The following is a 17,519-nucleotide window of genomic DNA, read 5'->3' on the forward strand; positions in this document are numbered from 1 at the left end:
TTAGAACTGGAGTGCAAGTGTCCTGCAAGGTAGTTCTGTTATTCTGTCCGCAGAATTAAGACTGCAGGCTAGAATAATAGAAACTCTTCTCTGTGTAATGTTGTGCAGAAGCAGAACTGTTCTTTGTAGATGATATTAGTGTCAGATTTTAGGAGGTAGCCAAAGAACATCTGTTATTGGTGCAGTGGTTCATATTCTGTATGTAGAAAACCGAAATAGAAACTGATTTTGGTACCTGCCACAGGGGGTTTGGCCTTCCTCCAAAGGGACATGAGGACTCTGATTTTCAAAGACTTTTAACTAGATCCCCACTGATATTTCACACTGATACCAATACTGGTGATCTAAAAATCCGATATTCCAGTGTGTCAGTGTGTATTCTGCTGTTTTGTTTTGTTTTCCAAATAAACGAAAGGGAAGCTAAAGTGCCCTCTGGTGGAAAGCAAATTACGCAATGTAAACATGTTTGAACATGATTGAAGGGTGCTTCTTTACTTTTTAATTTTCATTATCAGCTGTCAATTTTAAACCAGGAAAAACTATGAAAATTATATACAGTAAGTAAGAGTTATGTTCATAGGAGCCCTTTGTTTCAGTAACAAACACATTTGCAACATGTTTGCAAACTTATTTGGATGTTAGTATTACTGGCAGACACTACTGAGAGTGCTGTAAGTAGGGATGGGTATCGTTTAGATTTTATCCAATACCAGTACCAAACCGGTACTTTTGAAACGGTGCCGGTGCTTAAACGGTGCTCGAACCGGTGCTTAAAGAATGGAGAACACAAAATTGGTCCAAAAACCTCTCATGTTCAGCTGTTTTTTTGTAAAAAGATAACAATGTTAGCCTTTTCTGCAGCTATAGGGGATTTATGGCATCACTCTTGGCTGGAAGCAGTGCTTAATCAATGGAAAACACAAACTTTGTCCAAAAACCTCTCATGTTTAGCTGTTTTCCACTTTTTCTTTGGTCATTTTAGCTTTTTTGGCCAGGGTGAAGGGAGTATCTGCCATCAAACAAGAAGACAGCCTCATGTAACTATGATGCCTGTTTGCTAGTTCCCCTTACATGCATTAATGTAATAACGTGGTTAGCCTACTCAACGTAAATCACACACGGACAACATTAAGCTACTCACACAGAGAAGAACGGCTGCTGCTGCATCATCATCCGTCATCATTTCTGCTACACTGGCAGGCTTCGGGTTTTTGGGGGATGTTGGGATAACTCTGGGTCCGATAACAGGCAACCCACCCGCAGTAGATGTGCTCGGTGTGAGGTCTCGCAGCAAGCTATCAAATACGGCGCATTTCTCGGCTTTTAACAAAATGCTATACGTCGCCAGGTGTTTCATCAGACTCGAGGAGTTACCTCCTTTGCACAGTATCACCTTAAAACACTTGTTGCAGGCTGCTGAGTTTGCATCTTTTGTTGTGAAGTACAGCCAGACTTTGACCGCTTCGCCTTGGGTATTTTTAATCTGTAGCTCTGCTCTAAAAGAACATACGTACCTGGGCCCGCCTACTATGCTTGCAAAGGTAAAATGATTGGCTGGAATCCAAAGTGTGTGACATTTCAGGAAAAAAAGGCACCGAAATGTGCGCTGCTTTTCGGTCTGGTTACTACCGTTTATGTCAGAACCGGTGCCATAATGGCACTGGATACCGGTACCCATCCCTAGCTGTAAGCGGTGCAGTCTGTGCCACTGTGCTGGCGAATTTATGCCAAGAATCTTTATCTGAATTGGTTTTCATTTTTAATAATACATTTTTGGATATTACATAGATATGCATCCGTGATAGGTCAGTATTCATTGGTAATGAGTGAGGCATTACATATTTGAGATGCAACAGAGGCTTGTCCAGTGTTTTCTTAGGTATGATTGTAAGTGAGGTGTTGACATCCACATGCAGGAAGAGGGCTACCTATATCACGAAGGACCAAACTCATCCAGCACACTCATTCTTTGCTGCTCTCCTCTCAGGCAGGAGGCTGAGGAGCATTAAATGCAAAACTACCAGACTGAGAAACAGCGTCGTTCCAGAAGCTGTGAAACTTCTCAATGCATAAACAGACAAGAACTGTTATACTACCGATACTTTACTGACACCGTCACTTTATCAATGCTAGTCATCATGGCCTCTTGCTGCTAAAATATTTATACCTATATTTCTATATCTATACTCCATACTGGTACTCAGGTTGTTGCACTCTATTTATATTATATTATTTTATTACTTGTTATTTGTTATTTCTGGGGTTTTTTGTGTTTCTTTGTTATTTTGTTTCTTTTCACTTCTATGGATAACCGGGACCATGTGCACATAATTTCATTCCACCTCATGTAAACATGTGATGCGAATAACAATAAAGCTTCCTTGATCCTTCATCCTTCATCCTTGACATGGTTTACCCAGCATAATGATTAATGATGATGAAGTGACCTGAAAGATAGGATCATGGCCAAACTTGAAACCTGGACCCCCTGTAGCCGGTTACCAAGATTACGTGAAGTACCCTCAGAAGGTCTGCTAGATGATGTTAATGCAGCACTACGGACAATACCTACAACCACGATTACCGACACTAACAAGCTGATCTACAATACGGCAGCAGTGATCAGTGAGATGCTTGGCTACAAGTTGAACAGCCACAAGGGGCAGTATTCTCCATGGAGAAGGAGGCTAGAGGCTAAGATCAAGGTAGCACGGAGGGAGGTTAGCCAACTATCGGAGTTGCAGAAAGGCGCGATGAGGAAGGTGCCTAAGAAGTACAGGAAGCTGTCCATACCTGAGACCTTGGAAACTGCCAAGCAACGACTCACAGCCTTGGCCAGCCGCTTGAGGAGGTACACCAGAGAGATAGAAGGCAAGAGAATAAACCAGCTGTTCTCCACGGAACCAGCCAAGGTGTACTCTCAGTGGCAGGGGAACAATATGAGAACAGCACCACCAAGGCTGGAGGCAGAACAATACAATAACCTGCCTCAGCACCACGTGGAAGCTCCTGTCAGGTATCATAGCGGCTAAGATGAACAGGCACATGGGTCAATACATGAGCGGGCCACAGAAAGGGATGGGCAAGAATACCAGAGGCGCAAAACACCAGCTACTGGCAGACCAAGCAGTCAGCCGAGACTGCAGGACCAGACTGACCAACCTGTGCACTGCCTGGATTGATTGCAAGAAACCCTATGACTCGATGCCCCACACCTGGATCCTGGAATGCCTAGAACTATATAAGATCAACAGGACCCTGAGAGCTTTCATCAGGAACTCAATGGGGATGTGGCGGTCAACACTGGAGGCCAACCTCAAGCCCATAGCACAAGTCACCATCAAGTGCGGGATCTACTAAGGAGATGCTCTGTCCCCACTGCTGTTCTGCATAGGCCTGAACCCCCTCAGTGAGATAATTGACAAGACTGGCTACGGATACCGACTACGGAACAGAGCAGTTGTCAGCCACCTCCTGTACATGGATGACATCAAGCTGTATGCCAAGAGTGAACGAGACATCGATTCACTGATCCACACTACCAGGATATACAGCAATGACATCGGAATGTCGTTCGGGCTGGAGAAGTGTAGTCGGATGGTAACAAAGAGAGGGAAGGTAGTCAGAACGGAGGGGATCAAACTACCAGAAGGCAACATTGCAGACATAGAGGACAGTTACAAGTACCTGGGGATCCCGCAGGCGAATGGGAACCATGAAGAGGCCGCTAGGAAAGCTGCAACCACCAAGTACCTGCAGAGGGTCAGGCAAATCCTGAGGAGTCAGCTGAATGGTAAGAACAAGATCCGGGCCATCAATACCTACGTAGTATCGATGTAGCGGTTCCGAATGACAGCAACATCAGGAAGAAGGAACACGAGAAGCTCGAGAAATACCAAGGGCTCAGAGAAGAGCTCGAGAAGATGTGGAGGGTGAAGGTGGCGGTGGTCCCAGTGGTAATCGGAGCACTAGGTGCAGTGACTTCCAAGCTAGGCGAGTGGCTCTAGCAGATCCCGAGAACAACAGCGGAGATCTCTTTCCAGAAGAGCGCAGTCCTAGGAATAGCTAAGATACTTGCGCAGGACCCTCAAGCTCCCAGGTCTCTGGTAGAGGACCCAAGCTTGAAGGATTGACCGATTTTTATTTTTTTATTTTTTTTATTTTTTACTGTACATAGTTTTTATTTCAATTTGTATTTTTCCAATATATCTCTACTTCTTTTTTTTTTCCTGTCCCTTGTGTTGCTGTAACAAATGAGTTTCTCCAGCGTTGGATTTAATAAAATCTATGTCTAAAACGACTCACTAACCATTACTACATCTTTACTGTTACAGGTATTTGGAATCCCTTCATTTGAGACATTTGTGGTGGCAACGACTGACAGAATTGTTCTCGATTTTGACAGATTTAGTAAGTAAATCTATCAGATATTGATGAGTGTTTTGAGCTTAAGTGAAATATCAAGATGAACCTGCTTTTCTTCTAATGGAATTCCACTGAATAATTTTTAATTATTCTAGAGGAACTCCAGGATGGTAGCACCCTTTACTTGTTGCAAGACGAGCACCAGGTTCTGCCTACGGCAACGGTGGAAAACATATCGTTTACGCCCCACTATGATACGCTGATAAAGGGTGGCACTTATGAGTACTATGCCAGTGAGAACAAGGAGTCATTAGGTAAGTGCTAAAACGATCATGGTTGTGTACTTGGGATGATCACAGATTAGCCTTTTGCGATCTGTTTGTTTCTCGCTGCTTATCTTTTTTTTTTTTTTTTTTTTTTTCTTCTCCTCCAGCCTATCCACTTGCCGAGCTCATCGACAACTCTCTTTCAGCCACAGCTAAAAACACAGGAACGAGGATAATAGAGATAAGGATGGTTGGTTCTGAAACTGCAAATACATGATTATTGAATACTGGATTAATGTCACATATACAGAGGAGCGCTAACTCAGTATTTGTATCTGTTTAACAGCAGTTTGATGAAAGTCTTGGGAAACCTGCTGTCATTGTCCTGGACAATGGACGTGGCATGACTACAAAGCAGCTCAATAAATGGGCAGTTTACAGACACTCCAAATTTACAAAAGAAACCGGCAGTTTTGCAAGGTTGGTTTGTTTTATTTTAAATTCCAAAATTACAGTAGTGTGGTGCTTTCCAGCTCTTTATTCAAAAGTAGTTCCAAAAGTTGGGACACTGTTTAAAAAAACAAAAAAAAAAACCCAAAACAAATACATAAAAGTAGAATGAAGTTTGCAAATCACATAAATCTCGTGTTTAATTGAAAATAGTAAAAAGAGTATAAATCCAGAAATGCTGCTGGCTTCTTGTGGCATGAGCTCATTTAAGAGTGGAGTAGTGAAGTGGAAAACCGTCCTGCAATCTGATTTATCAAAAATTTAAATGTGGAAATCTTGAACGCTGTGTCCTCTGGACTCCAGCTTCTTATCACCTCAAAATCTGTGAAGGCACCCTTGATGCTGAATGACATTTTGAAGTTTGGGAGCAACATGGGCAAAATCCAGCAGATGGCTTTCTTACCGAAGTTTTGCTTAAAAACAAGCACAAACCACATTCTGCCCATATTACACCAACATGCCTCTGTAGTAGAGTCTGGGTGCTTAAGGGGCCTCTGATGCAGACCACTTTGGTTTGTGGTGAACCTTTGGCTCACCACAAACCAAAAATATCATAAAGGAGGCCAACTGAAATCCTGTCTGAGGCAAAAATATGAAAACATTTCATGTGCTGCTAAAAGAAAAGAAATGTGAAATGGTGGGGATGCATTCGCCTCTTTTGAATTAAACCTAGTATTTAAATCATTTTGCATTTTTGTTTTTTCTTCTTCTGAACATCTATCTTAATTTAAAAAAGGCACAAATTAAGCCATGCATTTATATTTCTCTTTTCTACAGAAGAGAAGAAGACTACGTCCGCCCTGATCCTGTACCTCGAAGTCTTAATAGTGATATATCGTACTTTGGAGTTGGAGGAAAACAAGCTGTTTTCCACTTTGGAAATGTAGTCAGAGTAAGTCTGTGTGGAAACTCAGTGAAACACTTCATAGAATATCTAAAACCCAAATTATAAAATATAATAAATGTAACTTTGTTTCCTTTATTGCGGACTGAGTTTGAAAATTAGATGTGTGGTTTTTAGATGGGCATTTCTTGGTATTTTGTCAATTAAGTACATATGTTTGTTTTGTTTCATAAATTACTAGATGATTAGCAAGCCAGTGGGGTTACCAGATGTTCATGAGTTGGTTCTATCAGAAGAAGAATTTGAAAGAAAGGAAAAGAACAAAGAGGATATTTATAGCACCACCATCCTAAACAGGAAGGTGAGTCTACTTTAAGATGTTGTTAAAAGATGTGCTAAAGATTTTGATGATTTTTGGATTGTGGTGTGCTCTCTCCCTGCGTCAACACCATCTCTGAGTGATGTTTAATCTTCCCGCTACAGCCTGGCGACTTTTCACACGTGAGTGAAGATGAGCGCTTCCTTCGTACCATCATCGATGAGGAACGTGGGAAGGAAAGCTTCACGGCCGTAGTTATTACAGGACTCAAGGAAAAGCATATCTCCTTCCTGAAACAGAATTTTGATGCATGGACCAGACATCTAGCGTGAGCTCACTCATCCACATCATATCTTAAAGACGGTGCATCCGGAAAGTTTTCGTAACACTTCACTTGTTCCACTTTTTGACAAAGTAAAAAAAAAAAAAAAGTGAGAAAAATGTTTTAAATTCTTGGAAATGTACATAAGTATCCACAGCCTTTGCTCAATATTATGCTGAAGCACGTTTGGCAGCAATTACAGCCTCAAGTCTTTTTGAGTGTGATGGTACAACCATGTCACAGATATTTTGGGACAGTCTGTCCCATTCTTCTTTGCAGGTTGGATAGGGAACGTTGCTGCACAGACATTTTCAGATCTTCCCAGACATGTTCATTTGGGTTTAAATCTGATCTCTGACACTGAAAGACATTCACTGAGAATTCACCAACATTCGCAAACCCTGACTAGTCTTCCAGCTCCTGCTGCCAAAAAACATCCCCACAGCATGATGCTGCCACCACCATACTTTTCTGTAGGGATGGCATTGACTGGGCAATAAGTAATGTCTGGTTTCCTCCTGACATGACGCTTGGCATTGAAGGCCAAAGAGTTCAGTCTTTGTTTCATCAGACCAGATCGGTGCCTCAACCTGCCTTGGAGGTCTGCAGACAATTCCTTGTGCTTTGTGGTTTGGTTGGTCCTCTGAGATACACTGTCAAGTATGGGACCTTATATAGACTTGTGTGTGCCTTTCCAAATCATGTCCAGTCAACTGAATTTACCACAGGTGGACTCCACTCAAGCTGCAGAAACATCTGATAGATGATCAGTGGAAACAGGATGCGCCTGAGCTCAATTTTGAGTGTTATGGCAAAGGCTGGGAATACTTATGTACATGTGATATTTTTTATTTTTACACCTCCAATTTTTTGTTGTTTTAATTGCATTCTTTTTCTGTTTTTTAATTTATTTTATTTTATTCCTCCTTTTGTTTCATCCTTTTTATCTTGCAATATTCCCGTTTTAAGAAATTCACCTTTTAACAATTGAAGGCTGCCCTGACACAATCATTTCCAAACTGCTTTTGGATTAAACTCTGTTAACTGCATTTGTCCTACTTTCAGACACATATATCACTATTACATTCATGGAGTCAATGGAAATGACCTGAAACAAGGCTCTAAAAAGACAGCTCAACAACCTACGATTGACATTCAGGTGAGGCTTCAGATAAATGTAGACTTTTACAAAATACTGTATGTTATTTAAATTTTTGTATGTTTTGGCTAACTTTACCATTTTACTCGTTTACAGATCACTTTACGCGAAAAACCAAACAAATGTCCCCGTGTGCTGAACCTGAGGGAAGTTGACGATGACATGCAAACTTTGTACATTAACTCTGCTGCGGACACCTTTGAGTTCAAGGCCTCCTCTGGACCGGGTGGTGGCACAGTGGAGGGAGTGCTGCGTTATCATCCATTCCTCTATGATAGGGAGACTTATCCTAAATATCCTGAAGATCCTGAAGATCCTAAAGATCCTAAAGATCCCAAAGATACATGTTCTGCAAATGGTATTCATACTGTTAACATATTTAATACATTCATGGATTTTATAGTTTGACATATTTTGAAGTTGTGTTTTTTTGTTTGTTTGTTTTTTTCGTTGCTTTTGTTTATGTTGTTTTTTGGGGGGTAATTTTCTTTAGCAGCGTCTTCTGAAAATGACAATTTAGAAAATGAGCCTGGACTCGTGACTCAGGAAGAAAGGAAGATCTTTGAGTGTTTCTGGAATGGACGGCTCATACCTGGCACCAAAGTGGCTGAGTAATTACACTCATTTCATACTTATATTCACAAAAACTAATGTCCCATTTTAGTCTAAAATAGTAGGCTTTACCTTTAGTTACTTTTCACTTCAGAGTTTAACATAACGGCTAGGAGTCAGCAGAGAAAATTGATTCCACTGTCATATATAGGTCCCTGTCATGCTGTGATGTTGGATACGGTTTAACTCCACATAGGAACCTATCTGTGGATAGTGTCAGTGGAAAAATGGGGAAACAAAGCCTGTAATCTTTTATCATATCGACCTTTGCAGTCTTCACGAATGCCAAAAGTGATGCAACTTTTTTCTGTGGCTAGTCGTTCACTTCACTTCACGTTCAGTTTTTTCGTAACTTTACACAATTGGTGCAAACGGTGTGGCCGGGTTGAAAACACACATGTATGCTTTTGTTTGTTTTTACCACTGTTTCAGTGATATGTCAGTGCAGAAGCTCAGATATTCCCAAACTATACAGATTAAAGAGATGCAACAGCTCAAAAAGATGAGACTTTTGGAAGAAAACAAAAGCAACTGATATGGAGGTTTTCTCTGCGTGGCAGTACCTGTCATTCAGTGTTTTAGATGATGACGGCTCTGTGATGTCACTGTTTGCACGCCATACATTCAATGCTTTGAACATAATGGGCCCTTAAGACCCCCGCAGACTTGCCCTGTTTTTGAGGGAAGGATTTGCCTTTATTGATTATTTTTCTTTTGAATTTCCGCGGTTTGAATTGCTGTGTTGGTGATTGTGTATTTAACAGATAGCACATAATCTGCTATTCATGTGTTGTTATAATATTCTCAGACTTGATTGAGTTTTACTGATGGCATATTATGGTTATCACTAACATTGACTGGCTACACCTATGTTGAAAGATGCATTGCTGGTAGATCAGCTGCTAAACCTTCCATGCCTTTTGTCACTCTTTTTGTGACCTCTCACTAAGTGGACCGAGTTAAAAAAAATAATTCATTTAGGTATAGAGCTGAATATGTGTAAAGATGTATAACAGGTCAGAAAATAAAAGATTGTATTTAAAACTGACTTTCAGCTAACAGAGAATATTTTGCTAGCAGCATGCTTCATGTTATTAACCTGATATTACTAAACGGAACTGAATCTTTGAACAAACAGAATAACCCTAGACTTTTCTGAGAGTTCAGACTGACAGCGCTGTCAGCATCGCTTTAAACTGTGCTTCCAAAAAATGAGAGAGAGCTAGGTTAACCTTTTCCCCTTGCCACTCACATTGTATTTGTCATATTCTATAGTGGTAAAAATTACTTTAATATCCTTTCCTTCTTGTGTCTTGCTCCATTTGTTACAGGTTTGACTGGTGTTCTCGTAAACATAACAGCAGAACAGCAGCAAATATACCCCCGGAGTGTTACCGTCGGCTTTCAGGAGTGCTTTTCACTGATGACAATTTCCAGGTCACCACAAACAAGATGACCTTCATGGACCTTGAGCTGAAACTGAAGAACAATCAAACTATCTTCTCACTGGTTCTGAACGGACAGGTGACCGTCTCCATTTCTCACTGGCTCTTTCACAATCAGAACTCCAGCACCACATTCAGTCCCTTGAGCGGATATATATTATGATTGATAAAGGATTGAAATGGATCTGATTTATTATGAGAATTGTTAACAGGAAGAGAAGAGTTCTACGGTTACTTTATCAGTCAGCCTCAACATTAAAACCACCTTGTTCATTTTGTACAGAGCAGTTTACAAAGTAGGACTGAAGCATACAATGTCTTGTCCTCATTTATAGCAGATCACATCCTGAGCTACAGAATGAGTACTTCCAATGTATGGAATTGCCTACGGCACATGCACTCAGGCGGAGACTATGTGGTCTTATTTTTATTACGCTGACCCAGCTGTGACCTGCTTTCAGGTTTAACAACATTTCCCATCACTGTTCTTAATTCTGGCAGGTGTTTATAAAATCCCATATTTTTATCAGTGTTTACTATCTTCAGCATGTTCTCTGACCTGAAGACTGTGTAGGTTCTCAGTTATCTAGGGTCCTGGTAGGGCTTGAAATGAAGACAGGACTTTTTGTGGATTTTTTATGGCTTATCCAAACGGCTTCTCTGGATATAGAACAACTGATGGAGAGTGTCCGGTAGTAAACCAAGGGCTGCTACTTTGATGGTCTATTACCGTATATAAAATATATAAAATCCAGCTGACATCCTCTCCAGTTCAAAAGAACACTTTTTAAACATGACAAAACCTGGGATACAACGGAGCACATCATATACACATAATATTCAGCTTAGGTTGATATCCAAACCTTAATTCTAATATATATATATGTTGTCTAGAATTAAAGATCTTTTAGTGCTAACCTATGTAATATTCCAGTGTTTAATAAAGTGTGTTGTGCACTGAAGCTACCTTTAAGCACTCCAGTGTTAATTGTTGTCTAGTGTTTTGCTTTGGTATAATAGAGATATTAACATAGGTCAAAGGTCAGAGTTGTTGCATTTATAAAATACTCAACATTAGATGATCTTCTCTCACCTAAACAACTTAAAATAAAGTGCTGTGATTAATAAAAATGTGCATGAGCTGCTGTACCCGAACCTTTACCTGACATACTGTATGTCGACACACAAAAGCAAGTGTAACAGATTTATACGACAAATCAAACGATCGGTATGTTTATATATTAACACAATTTGGACCCTTTTTGCTTTTTCATTCATCTCCATAATTTTTCTCAAGCGCTTTCATCTTTTGCTCATACCGAGGCTGCTGGCATATTCTGAGCTGTGGATAGCTTTAGCTTTAGCCACTTCTTTTATGTTAGTTTAAAATGTCCACATTCAGCTGAGTGAGGGAGATTAAAGTGTTAGACTAAGTTTGTTATTACAAATGTTCTCATGGTGGTCCCCCTGTCAATTTGTGTCACTCACAATGAAGCACGTCCATCCTAACAGCACATTTGTGTGTGTGTGTGTGTGTGTGTGTGTGTGTGTCGGGTGGGGAGCATTGTGCTACATGTAGAGGTGTGTGTGTGTGTGTGTGTGTGTGTGTGTGTGTGTGTGTGTGTGTGTGTGTGTGTGTCGGGTGGGGAGCATTGTGCTACATGTAGAGGTGGGAGGAGAGAAAGAGAAAGGCAGGTCAAACAATAGAGGAATGTTGTGTATATGTACATGTTATAATTATATAATACTGTAAAAAGAATGTTGTCTAAATGTATTACAGTAAACTTGTGTGGGAATCACTGAAACAACATTAAAAGAAAAATTATGTTAATGTGCTGGTAGGAGGGCAAAAGGTGTTTCAAATGCTTTCCAACTTTTTGGTAAGGGAACATGCTGATGTGATATATACCAGCTCTCTCAAACCATTTAAAAATTAACTGAGCTTTTTTTATATCAGGGTCAAGAGGTTTGCAGAGCAGGTGATCAAAGAGGGAAGCAAGGAAGCAGAGATGAGGAGAGAGAGAGAGGAGGCAAAAGAGGAGGTGCAGAGGAGAGTGAAGGTGGTGATAGAGGAGGTGCAGCAAGTGAAAAAGGAGAGACAGGAGAAGGCGACAGAGGAGGTGTAGTACTTGGGCAAGAGAAAGGAGGTGACAGTGGGTCAGATGACCAAAGAGAGGGGGATAAAGCACAGAGAAAGGCTGCACAGGAGGCACAGATTTCCAGGTAACAGGCATAAAAAAACAAAAATAACTGTGCATGCAAGCACACACTTTCAGAGCACTGAACTGATTTGTATCTGGTTCGTGTGGTTTACTCACAGAAAGTCATATGGTGAGGGCAACAGTCGGGCAACTGGGCAGGTGAGAATCCAAGGATATATTAATAGAGTTTTTTAAAATTTAACAATGTCAAAAATGTTGTTAATATGTGCAATACAATCATTTAATATATAGTTATTTCAGAGTGCAGAAGCGAGCTAAATGTGTGTTGTCGTTTCAACAAAAATGCTTCACAACTTTCCCCTGGTTGCATTACAGTGCCACTTTACAAAGGGTGCAGTGTTTTCACTGTTCCAAAGTTTATTCAAATCACTCAAGATTAGCAAACAACTGTGTTATAACCTCAGGATAATGATGCTTGGAAACTAAGAGCCCTAATCAGGACGTTTAATTGACCACTTTCTGAGACGTCAACAGTTAGCCACAACACACACAGGAACTTGTTTTCCACATAACATTCTGACGGGAAAACCCTGAAAAACAAAGTGTGACCCTGCCTTTGTTAGTGTAGGCTTTAGAGATTGGAAAAAGGCTATGTTCAGGGTTCTCAGGACAATGAAAAAGTCAGTTACATATCCAGGCCATGAACACCTATGCTCAAAAAACTTCACAGCCTTCTTCAGCTGTTGGCAGACAACAGGAGGAAGCAAGGCATGGATTATTGAAGACTGTAGGCTCCATCAAATACTTGGCTTGGCAAAGTTTAGCTCTATGAGGTCATGTGTATAGTTGTTGGTGTAGTTTATTGATGTCAATACAGTGATGTAAATGATTGAATGTATATACATAAAAAAGCAGAATCACCATGTGGTATTTTTACCATCTGGCAATACAGCAGTGGAGAGCCGACAAGCAAAAATGCTGGTGGTCCTCTGGCATTTAAAACAAATTCCCCCCCCCCCTAATGTTCAGCACAAAGTTAAACCCGTGTGTGTGTGCCAGAGAGAGACTGTGTCCCACTATTTGCTTTAACCACTGTGTGTGTGTGTGTGTGTGTGTGTGTGTGTGTGTGTGTGTGTGTGTGTGTGTGTGTTTTGCACATGCATGAAATTAAGCAGCTCATGACTGGACATATGGTGTGTCGCCAATATTAGTATTAATGATGAGTGACTGTTGGATACATTCTGTCTACCTGTTAGTAACAGAACACCGCGAGGTAACATATTTAACATGTCCTGTTTTCAGGTCTTTGTTTTTGCCTGCTTTTCTCTGCTAAACATTTTCTTTCCGTTTCAACAGAAATCGTCAAGAGGTAACATCCAGAAGGAGTTCACACAATGGCTTCGAAACTGTAATGAAAAGTTCGACAAGCAAATCAAGTTTGTGGGCTTCAATGAGATTAAAACACGGACAGATGTGTCTAGTAAGAAAATGCAGCATCCGTGGGCAGTCTTCTCCGCCATCGAGTGGGGAGGCAGGACATACAAAACAGGCCAACTTGTGAGCATTTATTGGTTTTTGTCTACTTAAATGTAATTTCTTATTGTTCCCTCTTCTACATTCATTCTGATCTCTTTATGCTTCCTCATACAGGTGAAGACGCACAATACAAATCCCATTCTGTACGGTAAAGTGGTTCAATTTTTGCTGCATGGAAATTACGATGGAGACGTCTATGCCACGGGAGGACAGGTGGAAGTGTCTCGAGTAAGAAGGCAATTATGAAACTTTGATTTGAGAAACTGATCGAACATCAATTCCAAAACTGGAAAATGTCGCATTAAAAGGTTTTAAGAATAATATCAGTGATAAAAAATTGTGTGATAAAATTTCTTTGTGTCTATGTTATAAAGGGCAAAAAACAACAGCGAAAAAGTAAATAAAATCTATTGACAGTCATCTGAATCACTATTAAAACATCAGTTTTTTGTTGGGGGGGGTTTAATTTTCCATATTATTTCAGTAAATTCACTTATATAAATCCCTTTTTTTTTCTTTGTTCTTTTATTGAGTTTACTGATTTAAGAAAAATCTCTTCCCAGGAGCCCAAAGCACTTTGGGACATGAACAAGATCGTTCCCATTTCCAAGATCGACAAGACAGCCACTGATGAAACCATCAAGAAAACTATCGACAGTGACTCTGAGAAGTGAGTGAGCAGTTAGGGAGACATTTTTTTCTACACAAACTGCTCCTCTCTAATATTCACTTTTTGTTTGTGATGTAGATGCTCTGTTTCCTGGGTTGCTTTATTTTTTGCAAATCTTTCTCCTCATTCTGACTCAAAAATTAGACTTTCAGTTCAGGTGAATGACATGTGTTTGTTTCAGGCTTCCAGATAAGCTGAATGTGGAATGGCCCAATGGTAACCCCTTGCAAAATAATGCCATTCTTTCTGCTGGGACTACTTTAGGTAAGATCTTGCAGTGTTTGCATACCACAGCACTTCATATGTTATGAAAAACAAACAAACAGATAATTTGTTTGCATCAAACAGTGGTGTTCAAAAAAAGTCTTCCCCCATTCCTGTCCCGTATAGCTCAAAGCTCATTCCTCACATTTTGTCTGATGTGTCGTTTCAGGGCCTCTTAAAATTGACATCCTGAACAAGAGGGGAGAGAAATTATCTCGGATGTCCTCAGTGGGCCAGGGAAAAGGGACAAAACTGTGTGTTAAGCTCACGTTACTCCATCATGGTAAGTGTTTGATTACAGATTTGATATCCTATTGATATGTTTTCTTTTCATGATAACTTAATTAATAGGTGGTTAATTAAAAAAATGTGGAAAAAGTCTTTCTGCTGTTTATAACAAAGTTTCCAAGACTACAATTTATTGACATAACCCTGGGGAGTTGGTTTTTAAAAGCCTTAACTTGAGCTATATGGTGATTGCAATTTATCAGCTATTTTATTTATCAGCTAATGCTGGGAAATTCAGTTATCAAAGTGCTGTATGTGTGCAGGTAGGAGCTAATTGGTGATAACAAAGATGCAGATTTTTCGGACTATAAGGCGCACTTCAAATCCTTTAATTTTCTCAAAAATCGACAGTGTGCCTTATGTATGAATTCTGGTTGTGTTTACTGACCTCGAACCGATTTTATGTAGTACGCGCCGCGCAGAAATCTGTCAAAACATGTTTTACTACAACTTTGATACGCTACGAAGCCGCACTGCTTGATGGATTATCGGAGCATTATGGCTACCGTTGTCAGGAGCCTCGCGGAGTAATCTGGGTCCAAAACTCCATCCACTTCAGATCCCAAAGTCAAACAAACACTGCGGCATCACTGAGATTTAAAAACGGTCTAAATTCTTTCATCTTTAATAAAATTATCAGCGTTGCTGCTTTACCAGGTGTAACAATTAAGTTTAACATCCAGGCATCCATGAAAACAGAATTTATTAAATTTACCGGAGTCAAGTTCAAGTTCAAATTTTATTCGCCACATGCAGTGGCAGGTTGCCCTGCAGTGGAATGAACCCGCCCCTGACCTTACACACACAACACAGCCATCACATGGGGATACAAGTCAGACAACGGTTGCATTACAGAAAAAACACTGAAATGTACACTACAATGGGAAAGTACAAGAGGAAAAAAAGAGACCTCTACTCATGCTGGGCTATGGAGGACAGCATGAGAACAGGAAACAAAAAAACTCCTCTGCACAGAAAGTACATAAATGTCCACAGCACAACATTATAGAGCACGTGACCAGCAACAGGGTTGGGTAGGGGATGAGGAGTAATCCCAGGCAACACAGCAGCCATCCTGCCACTGCGCGGGCCCAGACCCGCCTCGTGTTCCCAGGAGGCAACAAGCATCGAAGGCATTGGAAGGGGAGGGGCGATATGTGAGTGCTTATCAGTGTAAGTGTATGTGTGTGCGTGTCCAGAGTTCAGCTGAGACAGTGTCCTTCACCCTATCAGGCTAAGTAAACAGTCTAGCGGCCAACCCAGGTGGCCTTGCATAGAGTGGGAAGAACAGTCAACACACAGTCATTATCAGGGAGTTTTTGTTCGGCTCCAGCCTGGAGCCCACAGCTGGCGCCGAGGGGGTATCTGCATTATGATGTTGATGTTATTGATTTTTCTTTTATGCGAGCAGCTCATGAGAATTTCAAAGCTGTTCTTTAACACTCCAACACTGGTCTCTCAATCTCCCATTGGAGAGCCGCGAGCTTCTCCATGATGTTATTAACCTTCAGTTCCGTGGTGTTGTCATTCTTGTGCTCAGAGAGCCGATTCTGAGAACTCACGACTGCAGTGAGCTGTTCCACGATGTAATCCAACTTTCGCTCAGAGGTCTTATTCTGAGCAGACCTCACCTTTATGTAACCCAATATACGCTCAGAGGTGTTATTCTGAGTATTCACGGCAGCTGTAAGCTCCTCCAAGGTCTTAACCATGCTGCACTCAGTGAGCCCATTCTGAGAAGTCGCGCCTCGTCCCATCGTTTCAATCCCAGCGGGCAGCCTTGGGGGGGGGGGGGGTTTGAACAGCCGGTTCCGCTTTCTTAATTCTCCGATAAACCAGGGCCAAGCCAGCTCCGATCAGCAAGAACCCTGTTATCATGGTTCCGAATAGGTAGATATCTTCAGCGTCCTCGATCGACAGTCCCGCCAGGCACACGACCCTCCATTTCTGCCACCCGTCCATCGTGTATCCGGCAGGGAAAGTCCCTCCAGAGCACTTGGGCTCTCCCGAGCCCAGACTTCTCGTTGAGAAAAGGGTGTCAATAGCATTCAGAGACCAGTTGATCAAATCTAGAATTCTCTTTTAGGTTTAGAGAACAGACTGTGAGAGAGTGTTCCAGGGAAAGTAATACACACGAGACAAGACAAGGACACAAGAGGCTAAGCAGGGAAGATAAGGGGAAGGAGGAGAGGAGAAAAAGTTCGACTGCCTTTTGCCGAGAGCCAAACGAGAAGAAAGTCAGAAGTTAACTGGCGAGCTAACTTCCTGCTTCCACCTAAGCATGATATACCATGTTCTGACTGAGAGACTTATTGTAAGAAGATTTTCTACATAATACAATATAATCAAGTGTGCCTTATATTTTATGTGTTCATATATTTCAACATAACCAAGCTTATTGTTAAAGAGAACATGATGCATTCCTTACTTCAATGTGTGTGATGTCAGATAAGCATGATATACAGTGGGGCAAAAAAGTATTTAGTCAGCCACCGATTGTGCAAGTTCCCCCACCTAAAATGATGACAGAGGTCAGTAATTTGCACTAGAGGTACACTTCAACTGTGAGAGACAGAATGTGAAAAAAAAATCCATGAATCCACATGGTAGGATTTGTAAAGAATTTATTCATAAATCAGGGTGGAAAATAAGTATTTGGTCAATAACAAAAATACAACTGAATACTTTGTAACATAACCTTTGTTGGCAATAACAGAGGTCAAACGTTTACTATAGGTCTTTACCAGGTTTGCACAC

The 17,519-nt window shown here is 40.9% G+C and overlaps 1 protein-coding gene across 3 annotated transcripts in view; it reads left to right on the top strand.

Annotated features, from left to right (window-relative positions):
* Positions 1-17,519, top strand: part of smchd1 (structural maintenance of chromosomes flexible hinge domain containing 1) — a 37,715-nt gene that overhangs the window by 691 nt on the left and 19,505 nt on the right. Inside the window, exons 2-19 of one of the 3 annotated variants that reach the window (XM_086306496.1) lie at positions 4,335-4,410; positions 4,521-4,679; positions 4,799-4,881; positions 4,978-5,111; positions 5,919-6,033; positions 6,227-6,346; positions 6,469-6,632; positions 7,692-7,785; positions 7,882-8,143; positions 8,279-8,396; positions 9,729-9,921; positions 11,800-12,065; positions 12,163-12,202; positions 13,361-13,561; positions 13,655-13,768; positions 14,104-14,210; positions 14,392-14,474; positions 14,644-14,757. In XM_086306496.1, the coding sequence (XP_086162622.1) occupies positions 4,335-4,410; positions 4,521-4,679; positions 4,799-4,881; positions 4,978-5,111; positions 5,919-6,033; positions 6,227-6,346; positions 6,469-6,632; positions 7,692-7,785; positions 7,882-8,143; positions 8,279-8,396; positions 9,729-9,921; positions 11,800-12,065; positions 12,163-12,202; positions 13,361-13,561; positions 13,655-13,768; positions 14,104-14,210; positions 14,392-14,474; positions 14,644-14,757 (2,443 nt within the window). The remainder of the gene's footprint in view (positions 1-4,334; positions 4,411-4,520; positions 4,680-4,798; positions 4,882-4,977; positions 5,112-5,918; positions 6,034-6,226; positions 6,347-6,468; positions 6,633-7,691; positions 7,786-7,881; positions 8,144-8,278; positions 8,397-9,728; positions 9,922-11,799; positions 12,066-12,162; positions 12,203-13,360; positions 13,562-13,654; positions 13,769-14,103; positions 14,211-14,391; positions 14,475-14,643; positions 14,758-17,519) is intronic. The other 2 variants (XM_086306497.1, XM_086306498.1) reach the window with 2 other exon arrangements.

The sequence above is a fragment of the Aulonocara sp. 'chitande type north' Nkhata Bay genome, linkage group LG9 (assembly GCF_057382095.1).
Source record: "Aulonocara sp. 'chitande type north' Nkhata Bay isolate Kocher_YH1m ecotype deep benthic linkage group LG9, A_spYH_male_GT1.1, whole genome shotgun sequence".
NCBI lineage: Eukaryota > Metazoa > Chordata > Actinopteri > Cichliformes > Cichlidae > Aulonocara > Aulonocara sp. 'chitande type north' Nkhata Bay.